A 27,170-nucleotide genomic window follows, 5' to 3' on the forward strand; every position below is an offset into this window, starting at 1 on the left:
CTCTTCATTTTTGTTGATTAGGCTATTGGTTAACAATAGTCCACAAACATTTAGATATGTTTTAACTAATGAATCACTGACTGTTTTTGTTAAAGTTTAGATGGATCAATAATTTTTAGGCCAAGAGTGATGCGTATGAACCTCAGCCATGTTATGAAGTTATTTCTAAGTGGCTGGTCGTTTAAGTCCTACAGTATTGATTCTAGTCCATGACAGACACAGATATAATAGAATAAAGGGAAATAATATTTTTTTTAGACATACTTAGATGTATTAGAAGATATGTAACTTTTTTAATCAGTAAATATCTGCACAAATAACCTTTACATTTTTCACATATCACATCTTCCAGTCTCAAAAATCATCAGTAATTAAAAGTTAGCATATATTTCTCTGTGAATGTCTACGAAAATTTACTGTTTGACCACTTTACTTCTGGTTATACCACCCCAAAACTCAGAAGAGACCCACTGCACACTGCAGACAGGCCTATATTCTAATTTTAACCTTTAAAGATATTCAGTAAGTTTAGTTGTTTAATAAAATACCACTGTATAAATGCCTGGAAAAGAAGAGAATATTTGCTAAAGAAAATTTCATTTAGTACTTATTGGTCTACTCATTCAACCCACTTCCCCTTATTACCATTTTGTTTGGTTTCACCTCTTTTTGAATTTCTTTTTATATTCTCAGATGATACATCATATTTTAGATAGCTTCTGCTGACCTCAGCATGGCCTATGTTGCAAAAAGACAAACAGCAAATGAGTACAAAATAACACAATATAACTACTCTCAACCTGAAGTATTAAGTAACTTACTCCTGAATAAAGTAGAAATGGTTTTTTCTATTTCTCCACAATACCTTAAGTATCAACTGTCCAAATTAATCAAGTTATCAACCTAGATTTTAACTATCATAAATGCTGTATCTAAATAAAGTAAAATATATTTTGTTCTTCATGTATTCTGTCCTCTACAAAAACAACAGGTTTGTAATCTTCAGCACAATGATAATGTCATCAATAAAATTGCCATTGTATTTTGAATATCTTCCTTCTGTAAGCATTGGTTTTATTGTTCTGGTTTTTTGTTTGGTTGGTTTTTTGTTTGTTTTTTTACTACCTATTCAAATCTAATCTCTTGGTAATTCATCTTGAGTTGCGGCTCGAGGGTCCTATTTCTCATCAGCCAGCCAAGTCTGCCATCCGAGAGAAAGTGAGGGATGTTGTTCATGGAAGCACGGGCCATATGGTTGTGCACATGGATCACACATGCCAGTCTCTTATTCTGTCCTTCTGAAAGGACTTTCAGGTTTACCAGTCTGTGGTAATTTGTAGGTTCATTTGCAGGTTGATTTGCTAGGTAGCAGGCAGTGATCTCTAGCACGTGCCTATTCCAAGGCTACTAAGAAAACAGCACAATTTTTCAGCAGTAGTGGATAAAAGAATATCTTCTTCTCTTAAGAAGGTACATCCAGGACAGCCAGACAAATACTGTATCTCTTCAGGAACACAGCCTTTGCCTCCAAACATACCAGGAATTTGTTAGATACATCAGCGTATGCACATATCAGCGTATACCTATACACTTGTCGTTCAAGGCTACCAGCTCTAGAGGTAACATGTTTATCAACTTGAAGGTCTGGCCCTTTGAAGCTGGATTCCCTCATTTGGTACTGGCAAACTCCACCTTGACTACAGACCTCAGTTCAGTCCAAACCAAACTCTGTCATGACAGTTTGAATGGCCTCAAAATCTATGTCTGCATTAGTAAATAAAAGAGCATTGGGGAATGCTGCCAAACACTGACTGTTTGTTCTGGTAAAGCAGAATGTGGCCAGACCAGCTAGCACTTTCCTAAATGATTCCTGGGCATGGGCAGATGCAATTCCTCATGGGGAACCCAGATGTGGCTACCTGATTTGGTGGTTCAGACAGTTGAGGTGTGGGATACAGAAACTCGCTACCAGACCACCAGTGTGAGATAACAGGAACAGACACAGCTTACCAAGACAGACTTAGCCAAAGTAGCTAAAAAAACACTGCCAGATGCCAGAAAATGGAATCTCTTTATCATGATGCCCATATCATACAATCATAAAAGAGTTTGGGTTGGAAGGGACCTTTAAAGGTCATCTAGTCCAACAGCCCCGCAATAAGCAGGGGCATCTTCATCTACATCAGGTTGCTCAAAGTCTCATCCAACCTGACCTTGAATGTTTCTCAGGATGAGGCATCTACCACCTTTCTGGGCAATCTGTTTCAGTTTTTCACCACCCTCATCATAAAAAATTTCTTCCTTATATCTAGTCTGAATCTGCCCTATTTTAGTTTAAACCATTACCCCTACTCCTATCAAAGACATATGTTGTGGGTAGTCCTGTCTTACAAGTAGGAAAGAGTATCAAAAAATTACTTCATCACCTCTAACATCCCTGAGTACAGAGAATATACTTATAGATCTCAAACCATAGTTCTGATCCTCTACAAAATGCCCTTAAAGCATTCTCCCCACCTCTTCAGAGACTTCAAAAGTCTGACAGGATATCTACCTTCCTGAGCCACAATACTGAAGAACTACAGCACGACTGACCTTTACACTGCTTGGACTTTCCAGCAATACTTATTTTTGCACCCTACAGAATCAGTTCTGCTTCAAAGTCCTATGCAATCCCAGTGGTCAAACACGTTCTGGGGTAGCATAAATTTGCGTGACCTGGAAAACAGGTGTCAAACCCCTGATTGATAATGAAATTGAAAGATGTAATCTAAAGGAACTAGAACACTGGGCAGAGAATTTTCAGCAGCCCTATTGAAGCCCTGTTACAACCTGAACTCACACTAAAATGGGTCATTCTTTCAGGGACAGAAAAAAAAAAGGCAAGTTAGACCCTTTATGCTATTGAATTATAGTTCTCCCAATCTATTAACTTTTGTCCTTTTCTAAAATTACGCAAATAAACAAACAAGTTATTCCAAACTTCTCACTTCTGTTCCTTTTGAAGCCATCCATCTCAAAAAGGTAAAACAGATTTTCTTAAAGTTTTGTGAGGAAAGCATAATCCTATAGTGAACAGTGTGAACACCAAATTTCATCCCAGAGTTAATTTCTGTAGCCCATTTATAAATCTTTGAAATACAGGTTTGTAATAGAAATACTGACAGACCCTTAACAATAGTCCTGCTGTAATGAGATTTGTCATTTATGATTAATTGAGGATAGTCTTAAAACATCTTTTCTAAAAGCATCTTCTTTCCATTGGATTTATTTCCCATAAAGCTATATCACAAAAATCAGTTCCCCAATTTTGTCAAGTGGAGAGACACCCTGCTTATTTACCCTTAATGATAATCCAAGCTTCAGACAAGTAATAATTTCATCTGTGTCACTTCAATCAAACTGATGTTATTGAAAACCTACAAAAGCAGGTTCTAGCAATCTGCAGTGTTTTTAATAATGTATTTCTAATTGATATATTGTTTTAAAATCTGTGAAATACAAATGGATTTGAGACAAATGTATGCCTAATTACATGATTGAACTAAGAACGAAAAAAAAAGAATGGTTCGCTGAAGACTATTTAAAAAAATGTTTCATTCTAAATGTTTCACTTAGTGCATTAATACCACTTTGTGAATGCAGTTCGTTTACTCTAGTGTAATTGAATTTGCTTGTTAATCTGTTTCCAAAAGGTGTTCAAAAATACAGCTGCATAAGCAAATGGAATTTTACAAAAATGAATATTTATGAAGATCCAGATTTCCTTATTCCCAAAGGAATGATCAAATTTTACTCTAAATCTTTAAAAAGATTTTTTATCTTGCTTCTTGCATGTATTAGTGATGCGGGCTGCTTATTAATCAATGTTTAACAATGTAATTACAGCTGGTTTTAGTCTTACCAGATAACACAGATTAATAAATGACCTGCAACTAGTGAAGTGTGTAGAAAGGGTAATGAATTCCTTCCATCAGCACATTAATTTATTAGTAATAAACAAAGAGTATGATGAATTAGAAGAATTTGTAGAGTTTCTGAATATTGCAACAAAATTTCCAGATGAAAGCATTTAATCATGCAGTTTTCATTCATTTATTTCCTTTGTAGCAACTTCGTGAGCTATACCGTGCTGGGATTTGCTTTTCTGAGCTGTGTTAAGCTATCCATTGAAAGCCAGTTTTCCAGAGTTTTATATCAGTTCACATTGATTCAGCTCATACTTCTACACACCAATTTTACCTGTCACTGAAGTTGGTGGAACTTTGATGTGAACTATTTAAATTCTTTCCTTATAGCAAAACAACTTAAGGCAGCTGAGAAAAGCACTGCTGAATTAGTCCTGTCTCTATAGTGGCCATAACTGTGTGGAATTCCTTTGGAGAACAATATGCAGTCGCAGGCAAAAAGAAGCAGTCACAGAAGTAGCCTGATTAATGTGGCCTAACAGTTGGTGTAATGGGGTTATCACGTCTATCTGCATGCTAGAGAGACATAACAGCAAAAACCATAAGCAAATGTAATTTTAAAATAATTTTGTTATTTTAGGCTCCTAATGAACTCTTCTGGCTTTTCATCATTTCGATACAGACAGACACCTTTTGAAATTGAAGTTACACCTTTTTGAGAATTGGATAATTTCCTATGTACAGAAAACTGAAGGTGGAGAAAAAGGTAAGGCATCAGTAATTGCATCAAACAGCAACAAAACTCTTAAGTGGCTATCACAATACCCATAGTGATAATCCAGTACGTCCCTCTGCACAGCACAGAAGCCTCTCCTTTTTATGCTTTCACTCCTGCGACTCTACTTCCTTGAGCTGCCCCTCTCCTCAGTTCAGCAGGAAGGAGGTGGAGGCAAGCTCTACGCTTAATCTTCCCTCACTCCTCTCATTTCTCCACAGTCTTGAAACAGAGCCAAAAGAGTGAGCAAGTGGGGTCATGTAGATCTGCTGTGCCCTTAGGTGTGAGAGGGTGCTTCCCAAGGACAAGCAGTACTGCATCTCAGTGAGAATGTGCAGAGGAAGGTAGTTTGAACATCTCCGATCTGACTGTACATTACTGTCTCGACTGCAGGTCAAATTTCCTCAGGAACAACTCCCAACCTCCTAGAAAAATCAGACTGGTGGAAAGGTAATGGGAGAAGAGGTGGAGAGACAGGTCTCCATTCTCACAAAAGAATGCAGAATTTTTGTTCCCTGTAGAATCTAATATTATCCAGATACTTCATCTTGTAGATTTTAATTTTTTTAAAATATCTAGATAAACAACATTTGAAAGCTTTAAATGGTATAGCTCATTATAAGGTAGAAATGTTAGCAGGTAGAAATCTTAGCAGGTGCATAAAAACTGACTCCAGGGGTTCACATCAGGTAAGGCTTAGGCTCACAGCACTTGGTAATTGGAAGCATGTGCAGAGAACTGTTAGAAGAGCTCAGAACCTACTGCGCTTTGACCAACATCCAGCCCTATTACCTATGTGCATCTAAATACTGCGCTGACTTCTATTAGAACTGTATAGGTGGAAGAATTGCACCAGTGATTCTCAAAGCGGCACAGTGACAGAAGCATATCCAGGGGGAACCTAAGGCTAAGGGCATGTCTAAAGGGAATTCACAAGCAGACATCAGTGTGACTGTACAAGCTAAGCCTAAAAATATTCATAGATTTCAGTAGGTTAGAATAGGCTGTAATGAATTATGTAACTGTCATGAATTCTTGCCAAAAAGCTCCAACTAGCATAATGTTGTTGCAATTATGTCAATTCACAGGAGATAAGAGACTGGTCCTCTGTAAACAGTGTTTCGTGCATGAAACTATATTATCTCTACATTCCATTTATCTACGACTGCTGAATTTATGAGGAAATTATGTATGTAGACACATACATATGCATATTTGACAAATAAATGTACTGAAAAGTCTCAGTCTGAACAGATATGGTACAGTACTTGTTTTGAGAGAAAAGTATCTTAAATTAATCTCCTAGTGAATCCAAATTCGAATGAAGCTCTTGCCAGCTGCCAGTAGTTACTCACAGGTACAGTAGAGGCAGTGCAGACTTAAAGCTATGAACTTATTTCAGCTGGAAGGAATGTGACAAACTATGGTATTTTGCTGAGCCTGATTAAGCATCTAAAATCTAGTTTAATTATGCTACAGCTGGTTATATGCAAGACACATTATATGGCAGGACAAAGAGGCTGGACTAGCAGTAAAGCCTTACTGTTTCTCTCTGAGAGAGAGAAGGCTTTCCATAGGCATGCTACAAGACAGCCTTCAGAGCACTGACTTGCAAATCATAGCAAGGGGCAGAGCTTGGGCCAGGCCTGGGGAAGGAAGAATGGTTTGGGACAGGGCTGCAAGCAGCAAAGACTGAGACTGGTCTTTCAGTGCACCAGGCAGCTTTAGGAGTGTGCCATAATTTTACAGGCCCCCTCAGCATTTTGGGATATGAGAGCATTTTTAGCTTACCAAATGAGAAGGACACAAAGAAGACTTAATTCTCTCTGAGCCTGTCATGCTCTTTGACTGTAAATTTTAAGAGGCACACAATGGTGGGGTTTGGGGTAGGGTTTTTGTTTGTTTGCTTGGGTTTTTTTGCTTGGTTGGGTTTTGTTTATGGTTTGGGTTTTTTGGGTTGGTTGGTTAGTTCGTTGTTTTGGGGGTTTTTTTGTGTAGCAACATTCACTGATAAATCTGTGCCCATTTTGGGAAAAAAAATTCCCACTACCCATATGGAATGATTAGGAAGATATATGTCAACAATGAAGTAGGAACAGTAGTGCAGAATTTTTCTCCTGGAATTAAGGAGACTGATTTCTGCTAAAATGTCCTTGGCAGATGCCCTGGTCTGGCAAACTACCTTTTCTCTTTTGTTTTTTTTTTCTTAACACTGGAAGTTCAATTAGCTAAATTTATTTCTTACTGTGGGGCTTACTACAGTAATACAGTAGTTATAGAAATTTGTCCGGAAGTGTACTAATAACATAAATGAAAAAATACAAAATCATATTACCTCACAGACAGCATATATCTGAATTCTTTGGTTTTAAGGTTCAACCTGCCAGATATATTAATTCATTTCCTTTCCTGTAATGTTATTTGAATATTTGGTTATATTTGAAAAGGGGATAAAGAACAAATTTAAGAAGCAAACGGAAATATAAGATGTTGTTAATTCATGTATCACAGTTGCCTTTTACTTTAATGTTTTGGATTGTACTATTAAAAAGGGCAAAAATAAAATTTCAAATAAAATGATACATGATAGCCTGTTGAATCTCCCCAATGTACACTGTTAAGACCAAAATAATTATAGAGTGTGAGGTAGGCAACCGTCAAGAATTACAGTCTGGTTATGAGATGGAAAACAAAGTGCATTAGCAAATACATGGTTGATTTAATAATAAACACAAGAAAATTATAGGATGCTCCAGGATATGTAGTATGAGTAGCAAATATATTTGTTACCTACTGTGGAAGTTGTAGACAACAGTGTGGCAGAAGATTATTTAGGTTAGTCTGAATAACCTAAAAAAAGGTTATGCTGTGGATTAGAAACTCTAAGCAACTGAGCAACACAATAACAGATGAATTACTGTAGACAGCTGCCATGTTATTCAATAAAAAGAAGAAGAAAAGAAAAAAATCAAAAAACAATTATTCAATCACATTGATGGGCTCTAAATTTATTGCAACCACTTAAGAAAAAGACCTAGACATCACTGACAACACTGCAGTTCAGTGACAACTGCTAATTGTGCCATCATTGAGAGAAAAACAGAAAAAAAGCCAAACAAACAAAACAAGTCCAAACTGGAACCATCCCACAAAACAAACAAAACTTATAACAAATACCAACAAAAATAATTTGCAAACAATTGAAGCTATGGTCTTGAAAAACCTGTTATAGAAAGAAACTACACCCCTCTACACCACTTAACTCTTCTTACTGCTACAGTTCAAATCACCTTCTCAAGAAAGACATGCGCAAAAGGACAAAAAAATGATTTCTTGAAATTAAGTGTTTTCCATCTGAAGGAGCTTGAAAGATACTCATTGTTTAGTTAAGAGTGTCACTCACTAAGCTTGAGTAGCACCTACCTCTCACCTAGATCAATGGAACAACTTACATGCGGAAAACATTATCTGAACTGAGGCCTTAGAAGACAACTAAGAATTTGCTTGGTAAATGTACGTGTATTATAATAATTAAAAGAAAAAAACTATTCAAAGGTGAGTGGGTTGAAATTATCCATTTTGTGGTGCACATTATCATGGGGATAGATAGTTAATCTGGTTGCATGAAGGACAGAAGGGGTCCACAAGCAGTGTTACAGGATACAGGCTTATATCTAAGTCTGCATGTACCGTCCAGGCAGGTGTTATCTTGCCCTTTAGGGTCAACTATAGCAAAGACTTTTTGCTCCATTATACGGTCATGTAGCTTAATTTTACAGAGGATTTGGATCATCCCTGCATTTGTATTAGAAGATTAGACAAACCAGAATTGACTGTATACAGACAGTTTGTTACACTATGATAAATAGTAAAGAAATCCCAACCCAAAACTACAGTTGGCAAATTCAAGCCAAAAGTAAATGCATCCTGAATAAAGCATTACTTACCCATGAAGCACACCGTCAGGTGCACTTTCATATTTGAAGGAGATAAGGTATGTAAGGTCTTGTAGTTTAGTGTATCTGGCAAGCATCAATTATCTGAGGACAAAACAAACTTCAGCAGATTAATATGTGTATTACTTGTCAGAAATCTGGTTTACTTGCAGTGGATAATAAGTGGATAATAAGTTTTGGGGGGAGGTAAATCGACAGACCAGGGCAGAAGTAGCAGTACATCTGAATGGAAACTTGACAGTATATGTGAAAGACGGCAAAGAGGGAAATCTGCAGAGGGTTGTATTCCCAAGGGATGCAATTCTTAAATTATTCTACTTCAAGGAACACCTTCTCCCATACACTTTGGCAGCTTTCCTGTCAGTAGTGATGCTTCACATTGCTACACTTCCTGGAACTAGAGGTGAAAGCACTGGAACTCCTGCCATTGCAATCTGTATTTTCTCTTTCAGAACTAAATAAGGGTTATTGCATCTGTTCTTTTATCCTTTCCCCTCCTACCTCCTAACACAGAAGGGAGATTGAGAGGAGAGACACTTTCATGCTCTCTCACAGAAGGAAATAAGGAAATAGAGAGATTGAGACTGACTAGAAGAGGAGTTAATATGTGGAAACAGGAAATCCATTGGGTCTGATTTTTCACCTCAGCTGGGCTGAAAGAAGAATCTAGGACTATCACAGATGGAAGTGATCGGATGTCACTTGTACTGAATAAGAACAGGAAGAAACTAACCTCATTGGAGCATATTGCTAGAGTTTATCTGCTACTTACAACTAATTAACTAAAATATGAATTAGCTGCCCTTATGGTCAGGTTCTTTTGTACACAATTTTTAGTATGACAAACATCCTAGGAAAATTGAAACTCTGAATCTTACAGAGTATTGAAGTCAACAATTTTCTTATATGTGCAGATGCTTCTTGCTGCAGCTGGGCACAAAGACATTCCTTTAACTCATAGGTGAGCAAGAGAAGTTACCTCCTCTCAGAATATCTCCAGATGCTATCACAGGATGATGGCACTGGCTCGTCCTGCTCAGACTTCCCACAGGAAGGTCCAGAGCAAAATGTGATGTACTAACAGACTCTGAAGAATGGTCAATAAAGAGGCGGTATATTCTCCAATGGCTCTTGTTCCTCAGTAAGACAGTTTTCAAATTCAGGTTTATCAAGGGAAGTAGTCTCAAAGGACCCAAGCATGCTTTTGGACCCCATACAACTCTGCTATTGTTCCTTGGGAAAGGCAGAGGCATTTCATGTTCACATATATGTTAAACGTGAATTAAATTTGTACTGTTCTATGGAATGTATTTAATTTCCATTAAATAACAAGATGACACACCTTCTTACCTCTGTTTCTGGACAGTGTTTTTCAAAGTGTATTGAAAATTCATAGATTTGGAAAACATGATCCAGGATCTGTTTAGCAGAGTATAACTTAAAATCTCCCAAGAGAAAATTTGACAGTGAATTTTTATTACCATACTGATATAAGTAAACACTTCAAATGTGGAGCTTTATAGCACTATTTTTGATTTGTGTTAACAAAAATAGTTTAAAAAAAAAACAAACAAAACCAAGCTGACATTTTATCTAGAAAAAGAATTTTTTATATGAACATGCCTTTCAACAAGCCAGTCCCAATTCTCTACAATTTCTTTATGAAGCAATAAAATTTATTTAATACATTGTCTTATTTACCATAATAGAGCTACTCTGACTTATAAAACCACCAGAATGTCTGAAATTGACACTGTATGGAAAATTCGTCTCTGGTCCAGATTTGGAATATAAGTGCCATTACATTTGTAAGACTAAATGCAAAGTCTGATAAAATAATTTATTATATACCTATTAATTATAAGTCAAATGTCACTATGCCACTGAATTTTATAATAAAATATTGACAAAAATTGACAAAAATTGCACAAAAAATGTGTACTTCATATTTTGTAGAAAATCTTATGCACAGACAAAGAACTGTTTAGGGATTGCTTAGATTAAGACCACAAATTCTGGGATTAAGAGACCTCCTTCTATTACTTAAGCCTCATTTCTACCTTTGCTACTGTAAAACACAGTTCAAATATTTTTGTCAAAACCAGTTTTAAGGATTCTTCTCCTGTGGACCGAACCAAGCTCAATACCATTTACAGAAACTATGCCTGAGGCTAACCTTCAACACCTTTTTCAAATTATTGAAATTTTGCTTCAGTCCTGAACAGAGCAAAGAAAGAATGTGTAATTTCTGCAAAAAGGGAATTTGTGAAAACAGAATTTTGTCACCATTTTCAAGCCATGCTCATTTCCTTACATATGCTTGTACAGACTTAAAATTCATCCCATATTTTTTGTATCACAATTTCAGATCGAGTTATGTGGTGAAGATAGAGTTAGCCAATTTTAAGGGGGAAAATATTTCAATATATCTCCAAAGTTTGCTTAGACCATTGCAATTCAGCATGGTGAATCTCGGCTAGTACGAAGTTAATATTACCATAGAGAAGCTTGGTAATGTCAAGAAAGCCATTCTAACTATGAGTAAAAATAAAAGACAGAATCTGGCATACAGACTTTGAGTTAGGAAAAAAAGGACAAAACAGAATAAAATAATAAAGTGACATAAATATCTTGAATTACATTGTTTTGTTTCAGTTAACTATTTACTTTGGTGGTGTCTGAATTGTAACACATTGAGTTCAATGAAGTTCCCAGTTGTTTTTTTTCTTTTCTTTTTCTCTCAGAGGTTTTGTTACCAAATCTGAGGGTTGTAGGCCATTTAGCTTGAGTGTTTTGGTTCAATTGTAATATTTCTCTTTTCTGTCTTTCTTTGCAGATCTGACTCTCAGCTGGATGAGAGGCAGTACGGGCTGTGCGTCCTACAGAATACAATTGAAGTATTACAAAACACTACAAATAAGCAGAGGAAAAGGGAAAAAAAGTCAAACTCACTAATAAGGCTTTCAAATTCTGAATCAATTTCACAAAGATTTAATGTGCAAGAAGTTCAAAAAAGACCTCAACATTAATAGACCCTCTCAATGTATATTAATTATTTTGGTGTGCCTGTGAATATATACATGACTATTTTAACAAAGCAGTACATATCGTATGTCATCTTTATCTCAATTTACAACTATCAGGAAGACAGGGCATTTAAAATGAGTTGATCATGAAGAGGAACATACATTTTTTTTTAATCTCTTTTTTACATTCTTTATACACTCAGTCATGTGCACTTATATCCTTTGTGTGGTTACTATATTTACATACTTTTAAGTACCCTTATATGTATACAGATCTCATACATGTATTATACACATACAATATTAGATTGTAAAATATAGTACAATATTACCTGTATAAATGCAGGTGATGATGAAAGTGAGTGTCTGGCCTAACACTATACGCAGGATATGAATATATCTCGTTACCATTTCAGCCTTTCTGTTGATTTGTTAATTTAGCAAGTTTCTGCATTTTTATGAACATAGTCATTCAAAGAGTGAATACAATTTTATTTTTTTTAGCACATTCTGTAGGTTAAAAATTGTCTTTTTGGGTTAATGATGTTGTAGTGAAATGCCAGCACTTCATGCTAGGAAATTGTGGAGGACTAACTAGGTCGAAGACTTCCTATATCCGTTTTAATCACTGTTACAATATATGCCACATGAAAACCAGCTTTACCTATGAAAATTTGCCAAGAAGTTACAAAATACCTGCATGCGAGTATTTATGAAACAAAACAGCCTTTTTAAAAGAAGATAAGTAAACTCACTGTTCTGTACAGCTCCCCTTTCCGAGTGCACATGCATGAGGATGGGAATGACACATGACAGAGGATGAGAGAATCAAAAGCCCGTACTTTGCCTACACTTATCATGGTATCCAAGATATCAACAGAGCATTCTGAAGGAAATGCAAAACCTGTCATATTCTAAGCCATATTAATTATTCAGCAAGTGTAAGGAATACAGCACATTTTTGAGGCTCTCTCCACACCATTCTCGGAAGTAATGAGGAGCTCACAGGGAAAGTGCTCAAAGCCCATAGTATAGTGGCTGTTTATCCGACAATGCTGAGCATAGTATTGTTATTATTGTTGTTATATTATTATTATTAATAATAATTCTAATTTTGCCTTATCTACCTATAAAGGTTCCATAAACAAACCTCCCCCAATTTAAATTTCCATTTCTGGCATAACATTTTCTATATCAGCGTCCACATCTGCGCAAGGCTTGTTTCAGATTCCCCCGCATAATCTTGCTACAGAATTGCAGTTACACCCCCCGCTCTTCACTGCCTTCGCCTGCTTCCAAGACGATAATCACTTATTCTGTTTACATCGCAATATCCACCCTCCGAAAGGACACGGCGATGCACTTTTAGCGGATCAGTAGAAAACCCGGTCCGTGCGCTCGGCATCAGCCTCGGGAAGGTTGCGCGGGACAGAGCCGGAGGCAGGGACCAAGAGGAGGGGTGCGCGGAGAGAGGAGTGCGGTCGGGGCCGGCGCCTCTCTCCGCGGAGGATGCGGGGCGCCGGCGCGGCCCGGGAGAGGAGCGCTCCCGCCGAGGGTGCGTAAACACCGTGCCCCTCGCACCATCCTCCTCTCCGCAGCCTCGCTCGGGCAGCGTAAGTTTTAGTGTCCATCCCTCAGTTGTTTCACTCGTCGAAGGAGCGAGGGATGGGTTTGGAGAAAGGAAAGCGAAAGGGAGGGGACCCGATAGAACTCCGAGAAAAGCTTTCCCCGTCCCTGGTTGAACGCTGACAAAAGAGATTTGGCAAGTTCCTCTCTCCCTCCGGTTTTACTTTATTTTTTTTCTCCCTCTCCTATTTAAATTGTCTCATTGTTGGAGGATTACACGCGCTTCAGGTTACACCCGACGGGGGGCGGAGGGGAAGCAGCCGCTCCTTCTCCTTCTCAAATAATAACTATATTGTCATTAACCTGCTCTTCGTATTTGGGGCAAATCGGAGACGCGGGGCTAAAAACCCCAATGAAACAGAGGGAAGGGAGCCCGAGTGATGCCAGCCTCGAGGAACTTGACTTTTGTTACGGAGATGCCTCGGGGCACCATCCCGCAGCTCCCGCCGAAGTTTCCCTTTCGGTGGCAGCAGCCCAGGTGCGCGCTCAGCCCGGCCACGGGCGGGCACCGCGCGGGGTCAGCGCCGGGACCCGCCGGCAGCGACGGATCTGGGTCGGGGTCGGGCTGGGGCTGCGGCCGGGATCTCTCTCCCTCGCTACCCCGGCGGCTGCGGCTCGGGGAGAACACACGGAACCCTGGGACGCGGGAGTCCGTCCATCTGACTGGGCGTCCGTCCCACTCGCTAGGACAGTCCGGCCGGCGGCCTCCAGGCGTGTGGGGCAGCCCGTGGGGCAGACCCCCGAACTACCCGCGTTCGGCGCCCGCGCCCGGTGCGGCCCCACCGTCCCGGCTCTGGGCGCCGCGCGCTGCCCGCGGCTCCAGCACCGGCTGACACCCGACACCGCCGCGCGCTCATTGGCCAGCCCCGCCGGCCCCGCCCCTCCGACAACGACCACTCAGGCGCCGCCTCGGCCCGGCGGGCGCTGAGAGCCGCTGCTGTTTGGCCGGCGGGGGCTGTCACTCACGGTGAGGGACGGGCCGCGCGGCCGCTGTGGTCCCGCCCCCTCGCCCCCATTGATATTATCGGCGCGCGGCGCGGGCGGCCGGGCTGCAGTCGGGGCTGGCGGGCGCTCGGCCCGGTGCGGGAGCCGGGCAGCGGCGCGGAGGCGGCGGAGAAGGAGGAGGAGGCGGTGACAAAAGAGAAAGGCAGCCTGGAGGGAGGGAGCGCCGATCTACAAACTAGCACAGCAATTTCTCCACCGTCCTCTAGCACCCACGAAGCGGCGGCAGTGGCAGTTTCTAGAAATATAGAGCTAGAAATATAAAATCACCCCGCTCTTGCACCATGGCTTTCCAAAGTAGGCTCCCTTCTTGGATTATTTTGTGCTCCGTCTGGCTGTTCCACTTTGCACACACGGGGGAGGCACAGGCTGCAAAAGAAGGTAAGGTGATGCGGAAAACAAAAGTTTGCGTTTATTTATTGCTTTTGCCCACGAAGTCTGTGTGGTGGCTCAGCGCGGGACCTGCCTGCCCCTGCCAGCTGCTTGTCAGCCCTCATTAAAGAAAAAAAGCCGAAAGACTTTTTTTCAGTTGAGATAGGATGGAGGAAAGACCTAGGCATTCTCTGGTGGGGGTGTGCGTGTGTATGTGTGAGAGACCGGGACAACTGCCTTTGCTCCCAGGAATGAGGCTTGGGAGGCATTCGCACGTGATGAAACGACATGGGGCTGGGGAGAGCCCTCGGCCCGGGGATCCGCGCAGGGGTGCCTCGCTGTCCCCTGCCAGCCCGCATTCTCCCGAGGAGGTAGGTGCAGGGAGGGCGGGTTACCTCGGTGTTCCTCAGGCAGGGGCCGAGGGCCGAGTTCTAGGGCTTGGGACGTTTCGTGGAAGGCAAGGCACGGCACGGGGCTTCAGGCTGCGGGGCAGCTCCCCGCCGCTACCCCCCGGGGGCCCGCAGCGCTCCGGCCCCTGGGGCCGGGCACAGACCACGGGAAGGAGCATCGGGGGCAGTTTCGTACTTCCCGGCCATACAGGCTGGGCACGTATTTAGAGGATACCTACGGCCTGGCATCATGTGCCATGTAACGTGTGTGCTCTCCCCCGGCGTTGCTGGAGAGAGAGAGGTTTAGGGATGGATGTTTTACATCGTCTGAGGATCACAACGGGGCTTCCCGGTTTCCATCGGTCCAACATTGGTATCTGTGTAAGGCGAACCCCGGACATTTGGTTCCCCCTCGCACAGAGGCAAACCAGGCAGTTTTTCAGATTGATGGAGGTGTTGAAAATCAATTCACAAAGTCCATCTGGGATTCTGTTTTCTCACGCTGAGAAAATCCGAAATGATTTAAAGGAGCGCCCTGCTCCCGTTTGACAGCCGAAGGTCCGTCTCCATCTTCGGGGGAGCGAGGGGGGGACACACACACGACACGACATGACAGGGAAGGGAGAGCCAGGGCTTTTTCAGTGCCTCCGCATATGCATGCGTTTGTGGTCCCCCCCCCATTCAGCTGGATGCGTCAATATTTTTTATCAAGCCGCTGGCATGCAGTAAAATATCATTTTGAGCTTGTAACTGGAGCTTAAAAAAATGCCTCGATTAAAATGTCCTCTGCCCTTAAAAGAAGAAGTCGATGGCGAGGTTAGAGAGAGAGAGAGAGAGAGAGAGAAGGGAGAGCCTTACCCTAGCAGCATCATGGAAGTTTATTTAAAGGGGCTGTAAAGCACAGAGACCCTCACACGGGGAGTACTAACGCATGGCTGTGGGGTAGGGAGCGGGAGAGGGGCCGGGCAGACGGACAGAGAGGAAGGCGGAGAGGTTGTGGGCTGCTGTCCCGCTCTGCCCTGCGGGTTGCTCCGTGATCGGGGCTGCGCCGGTGCTTCGCGCGGTAGTCTGCCCCGTTTTTAACAATACGTGTATGGATGGATATGTATGCATTTATGCCTAAGAGTGTGGGTGTATAATGACAGTACGTTCAGAGAAAATCACCTAGCCAAAGGAGGGTCAGGAGGGGGCGAGCGGCAGACAGGGATTGATAGCGACTACCTGCTGCAAGCGCAGAAAACTCCCACGGAAGAAAGAGCGAGCTTTTTTTTTTTTAAGAAAAAAAAAGTAACTTTGCAGCTTCACCACCGGCCCCGCCGAAGGGCCGGTGGCGGCAGCAGCCCCGCGTGGTTACCCACCGCTCCCCGCTGGGTACGGAAGAGGGATGAGGGGGTGAAGCACCGAAAAGTTTTGCGAGTTTCCTTTCTGTAGCGTAATACAAGCCGCGGTGAGATGCTGGAGAGGAGCGGGGCAGGGTCCGCCTGGCTCTGTAAGCGAAGGAGTGACCGCGTTACCTGCGGAGTTCTCTGCCCGCGGCCGGGACCCTCGGGGCGAGCGCAGGCACAGGGGGCACTGCGGCCCGCTCCCCCTGGGAAGAGCGGGGGGTGTATCCGAGTGCTCGGGGCTCCGTGCCGGGGCCACCGTCCCGGGCGCTTCCTCCCCGAGGCAGTGGCTGCCGGGCTGCAGGAAGTGTGGCGGGGGCGGCCGCGGTACCGGCTCTCCGCTGCCGCCCAGCCTCGCTCCTCGGCCCGGGGGCGCGGCCGCCTGAGCGCAGCCCCGCGCAGCGCCCGGAGCGCGGCTGCGGCTCCTGCGGGGGCGAGAGGCTGCTGCCCCCCGCTGCGCATGACCCCGCAAAGCCCATTCCCACGGCCGCGCCCCCGCGCTTCGCCCGCCGCCTCCGGTCGCTCTCGGCCCGCAGCTCCCCCGCGGGGGCACCGCGCCGGAGGTTCCGGTGTGCTCCGTTCACGGGAGGCTGCGAACCTCGTCCCCCCGCATCGCTTCCCCGCGCTGCAGAACAAGCCATGACTGCCACAGGGCTCCCAGAGCAGGGAGCGGGGCAGCAGCCGCTGGCCTGGAGAGCTCTTCCCTGGTAACTTCGAATGCCAGAAGGAACGCCACGATTCCCTTGCAAGGGGTGTTTGCGAAGCAGGGGTCTGTGGTTTCTTTGTTTGTTTGTTTGTTTTTTAATTTGCTTGTCTTTTCTTTCTGAGATGTGCCCACCCTTTGCTACGTGATGGAGAATTACTGCCAAATAAAAAGTATAATGAATTGCAGCCATGGGGTGTTGTGCTGGTGCTGAAATGGTTAAATTTTTCATGGTATCATTTTTTTCAGGACGATTATAAATGTTCTTGTTTAACAAACCACCACATACAGCATCTGCTTTACTATAGAAAGTGTTACAAAATAAAGCCCCTTGAATCCGAGCTTAATGAAATAAGCAGGTAGTCTTTCTGGAGGGAGACTATGAAACTTCTTTAATGAGTAGTTCCACTTCATTACTGAAATACAGGCCTGGAAGCTACCGTTTTGTATTCAGCTAACGTTCCATAGATTACTGTATGAACCTTTAAATACCATTTTTAGTCATCTCATCTTTTTAGTAATTCACTGACATGTTGTGTTAAATTATGCTAGGAGAAAGGGCCAAAGCCAGAATTATAGCTGTTTCAAAAGACCTGACAAAAGTTGCTTCAAACTACAACCTTAAATCAAACATTTATATATCAGTCCTTAAATGTGTATGAAGTTATAAATAGCTTTATAGCTAAAGATATACGGAATAGGTTCAAATTAGAAATGCTACTAAAGAGTTGATTTATTAGGCTGTGATTAACCACTTTCAGAAGTGAGGTTACATTTAGCTGGAAATAATTGTGATGTGACTAGAACTGATGTCTTTCTATATAGAAATGTCATGGGGGTATAATGGCATGAAGATTTTAATAAGCCAGTGCCATAAAGTGAAGTAATCTGATTTGTGAATTTGAAGTGTGAGGTAACTGCAGAGTCTTTTATTTTCTGTATTCCTGGTTGTCGTTTGTTTACAGATTTACCACTTTATCATCTAAGTATTTTTTTACTTTGACACTCAAAAAAGATCATTGCTTTTTCAGTGTGACTCTCAGTAAGGGACAGACCAGTCCTGTCTAAATCAGTTTGGAAATGTTGAAATGTTGGTGTGTAACTGTTTTAGGCTGGTTGAAATAACCAGCATATGTGAAATGTCCTTCTTATGACAAAGGAGATGGAGAAAGCATGCATCTTAATGACTGATTAGTAACATTTTAGAGCGCTAAAAAATCCCCACTTTGTTATAAGTAATGCAACTGTAAAGATTAATGTCTATCTGCTTATATGTGGTTGCTACATAATCTTTTAATCATCTATTTACAAGTAAAGGTATAGTTGTGGTTGCAGATAATTTTTAATAATATGAAGAAAAAATATTAATTTGTACAAAATTTGTATTCATTCTATCACTTCTTAAAATTCAGATTCTGTTCTTTAGTTTTATATTCCCACTTATTATATTCAATAAACTGTGGAATTTCCTTTTTTTTTCCTTTTTTTAGTAATATTGCTGGACTCTAAAGCACAACAGACAGAGTTGGAATGGATTTCCTCTCCTCCCAATGGGGTAAGTACTCCAGGCAAAAACTAAGTTCCTAGAGACAAGTAATTACTGTATCAGTTGAAAGACCTGCTTTAAACTACTCTCCCTCATACTTCTCTCAGTAGCCATACCAAGTGTTTATGGCTTCTTCATTTTTAGAATGAAACCTTGGTTACAGTGTACAAATGCACAAGCTAATTAAAAGCAAGAGGCTCTTAAGAAACTCACCTAAATGTTCTTGGTACCCTTATGTTTTGTAGTGTACTCCTTTGTGCTGTACAAATGATTACACTGTATATTTATGATACAATATTTTAAATCAATTTTTTCCTTCTTCCCTTAGAAACATCAGATTTGCTTCTGTGGGGAAACTTTCTAAAAATATATTTTTCACTTTCTGTACAATGGGTGATCGTAAACTTGTTTACTATGTTTTCTTTGTAATGGAATATCACAGATTGAAGAGCTCTAGAATAAAAACATTTATATTACAGATGTGTTTGAAATGACATTCCAAACTTGAAACATCCCCAAGTCTTGAGGAGCTTGATATCTGGAACTAGGCACAAATTATGTGGTTAAGGCCACCTCCATCTTGTTTACAAATTAATCTAAAGGCATTATATGAAATGTACCATTGTAAAATACACCATTTTAAAAATTGAGATGTTTAGGAACATCAGTGTTATTGTCTTATTTATTATATGTGTGAAGTTGACAAATTCTGCTTTCAGTCTGAATTAAAAATTATAATGTTATAAAACCCCTTCTTCCTCCAGCCTTGAGGAAGAACATGTTCAGAAAGATATAATGGGTGTATTGTCCTACCTTAGCTCAGTCCTACATTAGCTCAGTCTGACAAATCATAAATTATATGAACAGTTCTTACTCATGGAAGCAGTCTTGCTGAATCTATTGTGACTCCTTGCACAAGCAAGAATTTTGGGGATCAGTCCCTTAATCTTCAGTGCGTTAAAGCTGGAACCAGAAGAGCGTGAAGTGTGAGTGAGGATAAAAAAGTGTAACAAATCCTTTAAATAAGAAGAATGAAAATGTGAAAGTGTCTTTCTTTAAAAGCAAGATTGTAATATCAATACAAGCATAAACTGGAAACTAATCTAAGGACTTCAGAGAGAATGTAATGTGAGCTCAATGCATATGATGGCTAATAACCTCGGCATTAGCATTTTGCACTAATTGAAGCCTTTACCAAGGGTGTTTGAAAGATTAGCTTGGTGGCAGTTATATTAGGCTAAAGTGTAGATAATGAAAGACATGTCAACACATATTACACATGTCAACATATTGAAAGATGAATGTAGAGTCAAATTCAACAGATAGTAAAAAACAACTTTCAGAGGTAAAAGCCAATTTCAGTCAGGAATTAAAAGTGAATCAAAACTAGTGACTGGATTTGTATGTGTGAAAATGTTCAGAAAAAGGTACCTGTAAATTACTGTAAAAGTACCATTTTAATAATGTAAATTTTAATTATTGAATTTTCTAGTATGCAATAAAGACTTCATGGGAATAAACACAGAAAATCTTCTTGAGAAACTTCTGCATCATCGCAGTACGGAATATGTCAGACAGACACTCATTAAATGCCTTATTCAATTGCAAATGCTACATTTAACATTGTTAAGATAACTAAGAGGTTAAAATACCATAAATTGAAACCAATAGAACAGGACACATTCAGATGGAATTGCATGTGTATCACCATATTTTGCAGGTGGACAAAGAAAAGTTGAGTTTTCTTGCTGTAAAAGCTGTGATAGAATTGATTGCTATAAGAAGACTTTAATGAAGTGTGAGCTCAGATGCCATAGGTGACAACATCCTGAAGTACTAATGTTTTGGGTTTTTTTTTTCCTGCAGAGAAAAAAATTAATTTAATGTATTAATGCTAGGGATAACAAAAAGTAGGACTTTTTGTGTGAATTTAGTTTTTTGTGCTGTTTTCCTTGACTGTAGCATAAGAATCTCCCTGATACTAGTTAGTCTCATGTAGTGGGATCTTGACTCTGAGAAAACTCACTTGTGTTGTGTTACCAAAAATAGGTTGACTTTGTAAAATGTATTTTATTTGTTATTTGGTTTTGTTTGTTTGTTCAGTTTATTTGTTGTTCTTGGAGGGGTCTGGGGGTTTGTTTTGGTCAAGGACTCCACATCAAAACCCGAGGAGACAGATTCTGTTGTGTGGTGCATTAAAGTTACTTTCACTTCAAAGATAGAATACATTGTCTAACTGAATATCTCATTGCAGAATCTCTCTTGGGAGGGAAGAATGCTTACACGAAATAAAAAATAACCCCCCTAAACCAACCAACTCAAAGAAACCCAAAGCAAATAGTACTACTTGATATGAAATGGAAAATATGAAAATCAGTAAAGTTTTAGGCTTTTATGCCTTTTATGTCATCTTAGTGGGATTTTTTTTGTTGTGTTTTTTTGTTTGGTGGTTTGTTTTTGGGGTTTTTTTTGAGGGGGGGATGCTTTTTATTATTATGACATAGCCAAAACCCTCTCAGTCCAGGACCCCTTTTTTATTTTTTCTTGTTTGTACTAGTCCTTACAGAGGTGGAAAAAATATTACTCATTCAGATCTAATAAATCTCTTATGAAGATAGACTTTCTTTTATTCTGAGGTTAATACAGTTCCATGTGCAGTCCCTTCAGTTAACTTCATGAGCATTTAATAATGTATTTCAGTCATTTAATACCATATGCATATATAATACCATATATACCAAATCTATATTAACTGTAGGTCCTTGAAATGTGCTTTGATATTTACGACTTCTGTGCATTTCAGCATCTGCAGCTGTGATATATTTTGTGGTGATAACTTCCAGCATCAAATCAGCCACATTTGGTTTTTTTTGGAACAGACAACAACATTAAAAGGATCTCATTTGCTGTCAAATAGGCTTGCAACGTACTGTATACTGTATGGCTCCTGATCTGGTAAACCAGTGCTTTCCACACTTGTTTTGTTGCCGGTGTAAGGAATGTCAGTGGATGTTCCATCCTGCAGAGGTGCTGAGTATACTAGTCCCACAGAGCACTTAAGCACATGCTTACCATTAAGCTCATAAGTACTTTTACTGATCTTAAGCATGAGCTTAAGTGCATTATTGACACGAGGCCAGAGGGCCAAGTGCCATACAAAGAAATCATGGTTGCCTGTATCATGGGGTGAGGAAAGCTTGCCCCCCGTCCTCTAATTTACTGCAGCTGTGTTTTCTGCAGTCAATTAAATGCTACAAGAAATGTGAAAAAAGGTGAGAGACTGATATTGTTTTGGTTACACCTGGGCAGATCTGCCTGATTGATTTCAGTGGAAGGTTTGTCATTGCTGGAGATGCAAATTCCCACGCTACCAAAGGCTGTTAAAGACTCCAGGGCTGCTACAGGCTTACCAGCACGTTACATAGTTGGTAACCCAGAGAGGGAACATCAACAAGACCCAGGCTTTGAACCAGTGAATTTTCAGTCATATGGGTTGCTTTTTATTCTGTATGTAATCTCATGGTTCATTTGAACTTACAACTAAATGAAGTTTGCTCCTCTTAACATGGGTGCAGCCACTGGACAAAATGTGAGATGAGAAGGAGCTGCCGCTTACCTCTTTGGTTTGTAAATAAAACAGACTGTGGCCTGAACGAAAAGGGGACAACCAAAATATTTTCTTGCTTTCAGATTTTTAATTCTGTAATTTTCTCTTGCCTTCTCTCTATGCCACTTTATTCACATAGGAATGAGAATCATCTGACTCATGAGTTTCAGGACCCAATCCCATGCTTTCTACTGCATTCAACTGCACTGAAAATTTGACAAGTTTGATGTACTGTAACATTAGGCAATTTCAGTTTCTAAGACTTCACTGATTTTAGGTTTCTTTGAAAGAGAAGCTGCCTCTCTCCTTTCAGTCTTTGCTTACCCAAAACCATTGTGACCTTAACAAAATGTGTGTGAGCCCAGTGTGTAATCAGAACCTGATATGCTGAACAGCCTTTTCTAAGGGTCCCCCTTTGTAACTCTGTCCATGTTATGACAGTGATTTTTAGAAGTTATTTATATGTGGAAGAGACGTGAAGGCAGAGAGAGCCTACTGCTGCATTAATATGTATTTTCTTCGTTTAGGTGCTTACGAGTATTTTTAAAAATACTCATTAAAAAGAAGGAAGATGTGAGTTATATGAAGCTTTTTAAAATGCACAGTAGTTACATCTGGTGACATACTTCTTGTGTTACTAACTGTTTGTTATCATTTTAGTGGGAAGAAATTAGTGGACTGGATGAAAACTACACTCCTATACGAACATACCAGGTATGCCAGGTGATGGAATCAAACCAAAACAACTGGCTTCGGACTAACTGGATTGCAAAAAGCAATGCACAAAGGATTTTTGTAGAACTGAAATTCACTCTGAGGGATTGTAACAGTCTTCCTGGAGTTCTGGGGACATGTAAAGAAACTTTTAACTTGTATTATTATGAAACAGACTACGACACTGGCAGGAATATCCGAGAAAACCAATATGTAAAAATAGACACTATTGCAGCAGATGAAAGTTTTACCCAGGGTGATCTTGGGGAGAGAAAAATGAAACTTAACACAGAGGTGAGAGAAATTGGACCTTTGTCCAAAAAAGGATTCTATCTTGCATTTCAGGATGTAGGGGCCTGCATTGCTTTGGTCTCTGTCAAAGTCTACTACAAGAAGTGCTGGTCCATCATTGAGAACTTAGCTATTTTTCCTGATACAGTGACTGGCTCAGAGTTTTCCTCTTTAGTAGAAGTGCGAGGAACTTGTGTCAGCAGCGCGGAGGAGGAGGCGGAGAACTCGCCGAAGATGCACTGTAGCGCGGAGGGAGAATGGTTAGTGCCTATTGGAAAATGTATCTGCAAAGCAGGATACCAGCAGAAAGGAGACACGTGTGAACGTAAGTAAACACACAGCTTGCTATAAATTATAGGTCACGTTCTACCGGCTTATTTTTATTTTTCTTTTTTCAAGAGAAATACATGATCAGCCTGCTTTTAAAGTTTTTGGATCGTCAATCTGTAAAGTTCACACTGTTTAATTTAAAGCAGTCAACCAATCTGATTATGGAAATCAGTGGTTGCATACTGCATTTTTAAATTTAAGCAAAAAAAGTTGAAGTTGTGTGAAGTATGACTATAGGTTCAGGACTAACATTTTAAACTGGTTAAGGTGTTTCTTGTACTGCTTGGTAAAGCTGAGCAAGTCATACCTATCACAGAACATTGTATCAATAATGTCAGGTATGAGTAGGTAAACACTTTGTTCTTTCACATGATCTATGACAGAATTATAAGGAAACTAAAATGGAGGTAGTAAAATTAGAACGGGGTGTGGTTAGTAATTGGAAGAATACACACACAATAAAAATTGACTTAGAGATTTGCATGAAGTGTGTAAAAATTCAAAGACAAGATCTTTCAAACAGAATTTCAAATTTTCAGAATAAAGTGTAGTTTCCTTTCTACAATATATTTTTGCATAAAACTAAACTTTTGGCTTGCTGTAGGATCATGGTGATTATTTTAAAGTACTAGCAAATCAGAGACTACTGAGTTGTACTTTCTAATTCAGACTAATTCAGTCAGCCGTGTTCTTAGAACGATACTTATCTTTAGCATTGCTGTCTCTGGGGCTACAGGCATAAGACACTCCTGCTTAGCATGAAAGAGGATGTTTCATTGTCTTTGCTTAGGGTAAAATTAAGAGAATAGGCAGTTTGTTTGAAGACAGGTATTTTCATGTATATTTAATACAAGGTCTATCATTTTTATTATAAGATAACATAAGGAGTTATATATCACCATATTGCAAGATAGGCAGACTGTTGTTGAGAAATGGTGTAAGTCAAAAACTGGAAAAAAACGCTCACAAATCTATGAAGAAGAGAAATGTACATAATTTCAAAAGCAAAGCTGACATCAGTCAGTGGGTCTGATGTGCCTGTATGAGGACTTCAAAATCTGTAGAGGATTAAGGACACCCTAAAACAAAGGAAATGAGTCTCCTTATTAATAGTTTGTCCTCAGGAAAAAAACCAGTTGTGCTGTTGATGTGTTTTTATGAGGAAATTCAGTACAAGGTGAAGTGAGCGAAGTTGATCTGAGGCTTTCGTAGCCCCACACAAATCTTTCATTGTTCTGTTGGGAAGGGATGAGGTCTTATACACTGCAGAAGGTGATCTCATTAGGAGTAATTGTAATGTAAAAAACTTCCTGGACAAAAATCTTTCAGTAGACTGTATTAAAGCTCTGTTAAAAATATTAACTGCTGTGTCCCACAGAAGTTTGTTTTAAGGTTTTTGAATATTTTCTTCTGAGTGACTGATTTCTTTCCTTTTCTTAGTTAACTTGCTCTTGATTACAGACCTAGTTATGGTTAATGTAATTAATATCCTAATGTTATTTCACTTTCAGTAAAAGAGAGGAAGTATCCAAAAAAGAAACCACTGTATGTTGGGAAGTAGGTGGGGGGCAGGAGCTGAGTGAGTGTGGCAGGGATGGATAGAGAAGAAATTGATGTTTGGTAACTGGAATTCAAGTAACCTGTTTATTAAACAGGCTTCTTAATTTCTATCCATGCTGATGTTGACAAAAGAATTAAATGATAACTTGTACTTGAGCATAGTAGTGTGCTCATTTGCAAGAACACTTCCCATTTTTGGCTTGCTTCCAAAACAATCGCTAGGAGAACACACTACTCTGGAAACAGTCCAGAGAATCATTTGTGGTGTTTTTCCTCTTTTCTTTCAGTGATCCTGTTAAGAGTTTCAAAACAAACTCTGGCCCCATATTGAGGCAAGCTAATGTGTTTGAGAGGGAAAAGGTGGTAGGCAGGCACTTGTTGAGAGTGCGCCGAGTTGGCAGCTCCGAGTCAGAATGATCTGGATGACTGTGGTTCACAGTAATTGCTGTCTGTGTGCCATGTCGGTGCTCGAGGATGTTATTAAGTATGATTAACTATTTAGTGACCGATAATACAGCTGGCACACTGATACAGTGTCTGGGTTTTGTGACAGATATTGAGAGAAACTTATCTGAACATTGACACTCATGCAACTGGCTATCTGTTACTGTCAAGCTGTGTAACAGATCAAGCAGAAGCAAGTTGGTGAGTGCTTCCTTAACCCAGAGCTTTTGCAGCCCTATCTGAAGGCTCACTTCTGCAAATACTTTGTACTTGGCATGCTGCATGACTTCTTTGGGACTACTCAGGGCAGAAAGTATTGTGCTCTGTCAAGATGGGCAGAAATCTGATTCTTGTCTCACACTTGCTAAAGCTCTGCTGAATTAGCTTAACACAATAGGATGGTCTTTTAAAGATACAGAATAATACGTTATCTGGCTGCGCTGTAGCAAAAGTAGGAATAGATGGCCACATTGTAGTTCGAAATAGCTCTTCAGCCTGTAACTCCGTGGGGATTTTTGTCTGTGTTACGGTAGCTTGATTGGCTGGCTGTGATTGAGTAATGTGTTCCTTTTGCATACAGCTCCTCTCCTGTGTGAGAAATTTATAGAGTTCAGTTACTGAAACAATTGAATTTTGATTTATACACAACTCTGCACTGGATGTGTTGCCAGAAATGCTTTTTGTTTGGTTTTTTTTTTTTTTTAAGAATGTAAGTAACTAGTATTGCTGGGAAGGATAAGGAAGAAAACCATCATAAGTGATGAAACATATAACCTGGAAAATGATATCCTATGTGTTTCTTTTTCGTTGCTTGATCTTTGAAACTGAATAATCTTTTTTTTTTTTTTTTTGGATGTCCACTGATTACTTCTCACTATAGGAGTGCCAAAGAATCCTGGCCACCTCAGTGGTCTATTGTGATAACACTCATACATGAGAGACAAATTTCAGATCTATACAATACTCACAAATGTAATGTAAAGCAAAGTCTTAAAGTTGTGTGAAGCAAACATGAGGAAACTAGGTGAGCCTCTGAACTTTCAGTTGCAGATTCTTTTGCTTCTGTGCAAGGATGCTACTTCCTCAGTGTTGGTCTTATGTCTGCTGGTATGTGGCGCTAGGCTTAGGTATGGAAGTCGTACATTTTAAAGGATTGTCTTGAAGAGCAAAGGTACCCAGAAGATACTTAGACATATTCAGTTCTTTCAACACTATGTATTGCATCTTTTCTGGAAAAAAAACCCAACCACAAAAGCCCAATTGACTTCTCAATAACTGTAGTGGATTCCCAGTACATCTAACTCTGACTTTTTCTCACAGTGGAATTCAGCTGATATGTTATATGTGTAACACTGCAATCAGTGATTGCTATTTGAAGGACAAAATAATTCTGTGAGAGCTTCTAGTATAATGTATTTTCCATCTGTTTCATGTTAGTTGGGAGTGGAGAGGGAGAGAATTAATTTTATTCAATCAGAGCAGTAGAGTGATATTTCAGAAGGTGGGAAACTTCTCTTAATATTATTGAACTGAGAAATT

The 27,170-nt window shown here is 40.3% G+C and overlaps 1 protein-coding gene across 9 annotated transcripts in view; it reads left to right on the forward strand.

The window, feature by feature from the left end:
* The first annotated feature begins 14,367 nt into the window (after nucleotides 1-14,367).
* The window catches only part of EPHA7 (EPH receptor A7), a 167,991-nt gene continuing 155,188 nt past the window's right edge, over nucleotides 14,368-27,170 (forward strand). For 8 of the 9 annotated variants that reach the window (XM_027694972.1, XM_027695008.1, XM_027694982.1 and 5 more), the window contains exons 1-3: nucleotides 14,396-14,674; nucleotides 18,630-18,694; nucleotides 22,953-23,622. In XM_027694972.1, coding sequence (XP_027550773.1) covers nucleotides 14,578-14,674; nucleotides 18,630-18,694; nucleotides 22,953-23,622 — 832 coding nt within the window. In that variant the 5' untranslated portion in view covers nucleotides 14,396-14,577. Of the gene's footprint in view, nucleotides 14,675-18,629; nucleotides 18,695-22,952; nucleotides 23,623-27,170 lie in introns of all 9 variants that reach the window. The other variant, XM_027694992.1, reaches the window with a different exon arrangement.

Source organism: Neopelma chrysocephalum, unplaced genomic scaffold (assembly GCF_003984885.1).
Source record: "Neopelma chrysocephalum unplaced genomic scaffold, ASM398488v2 Primary Assembly neopelma1_23b, whole genome shotgun sequence".
Lineage (NCBI taxonomy): Eukaryota > Metazoa > Chordata > Aves > Passeriformes > Pipridae > Neopelma > Neopelma chrysocephalum.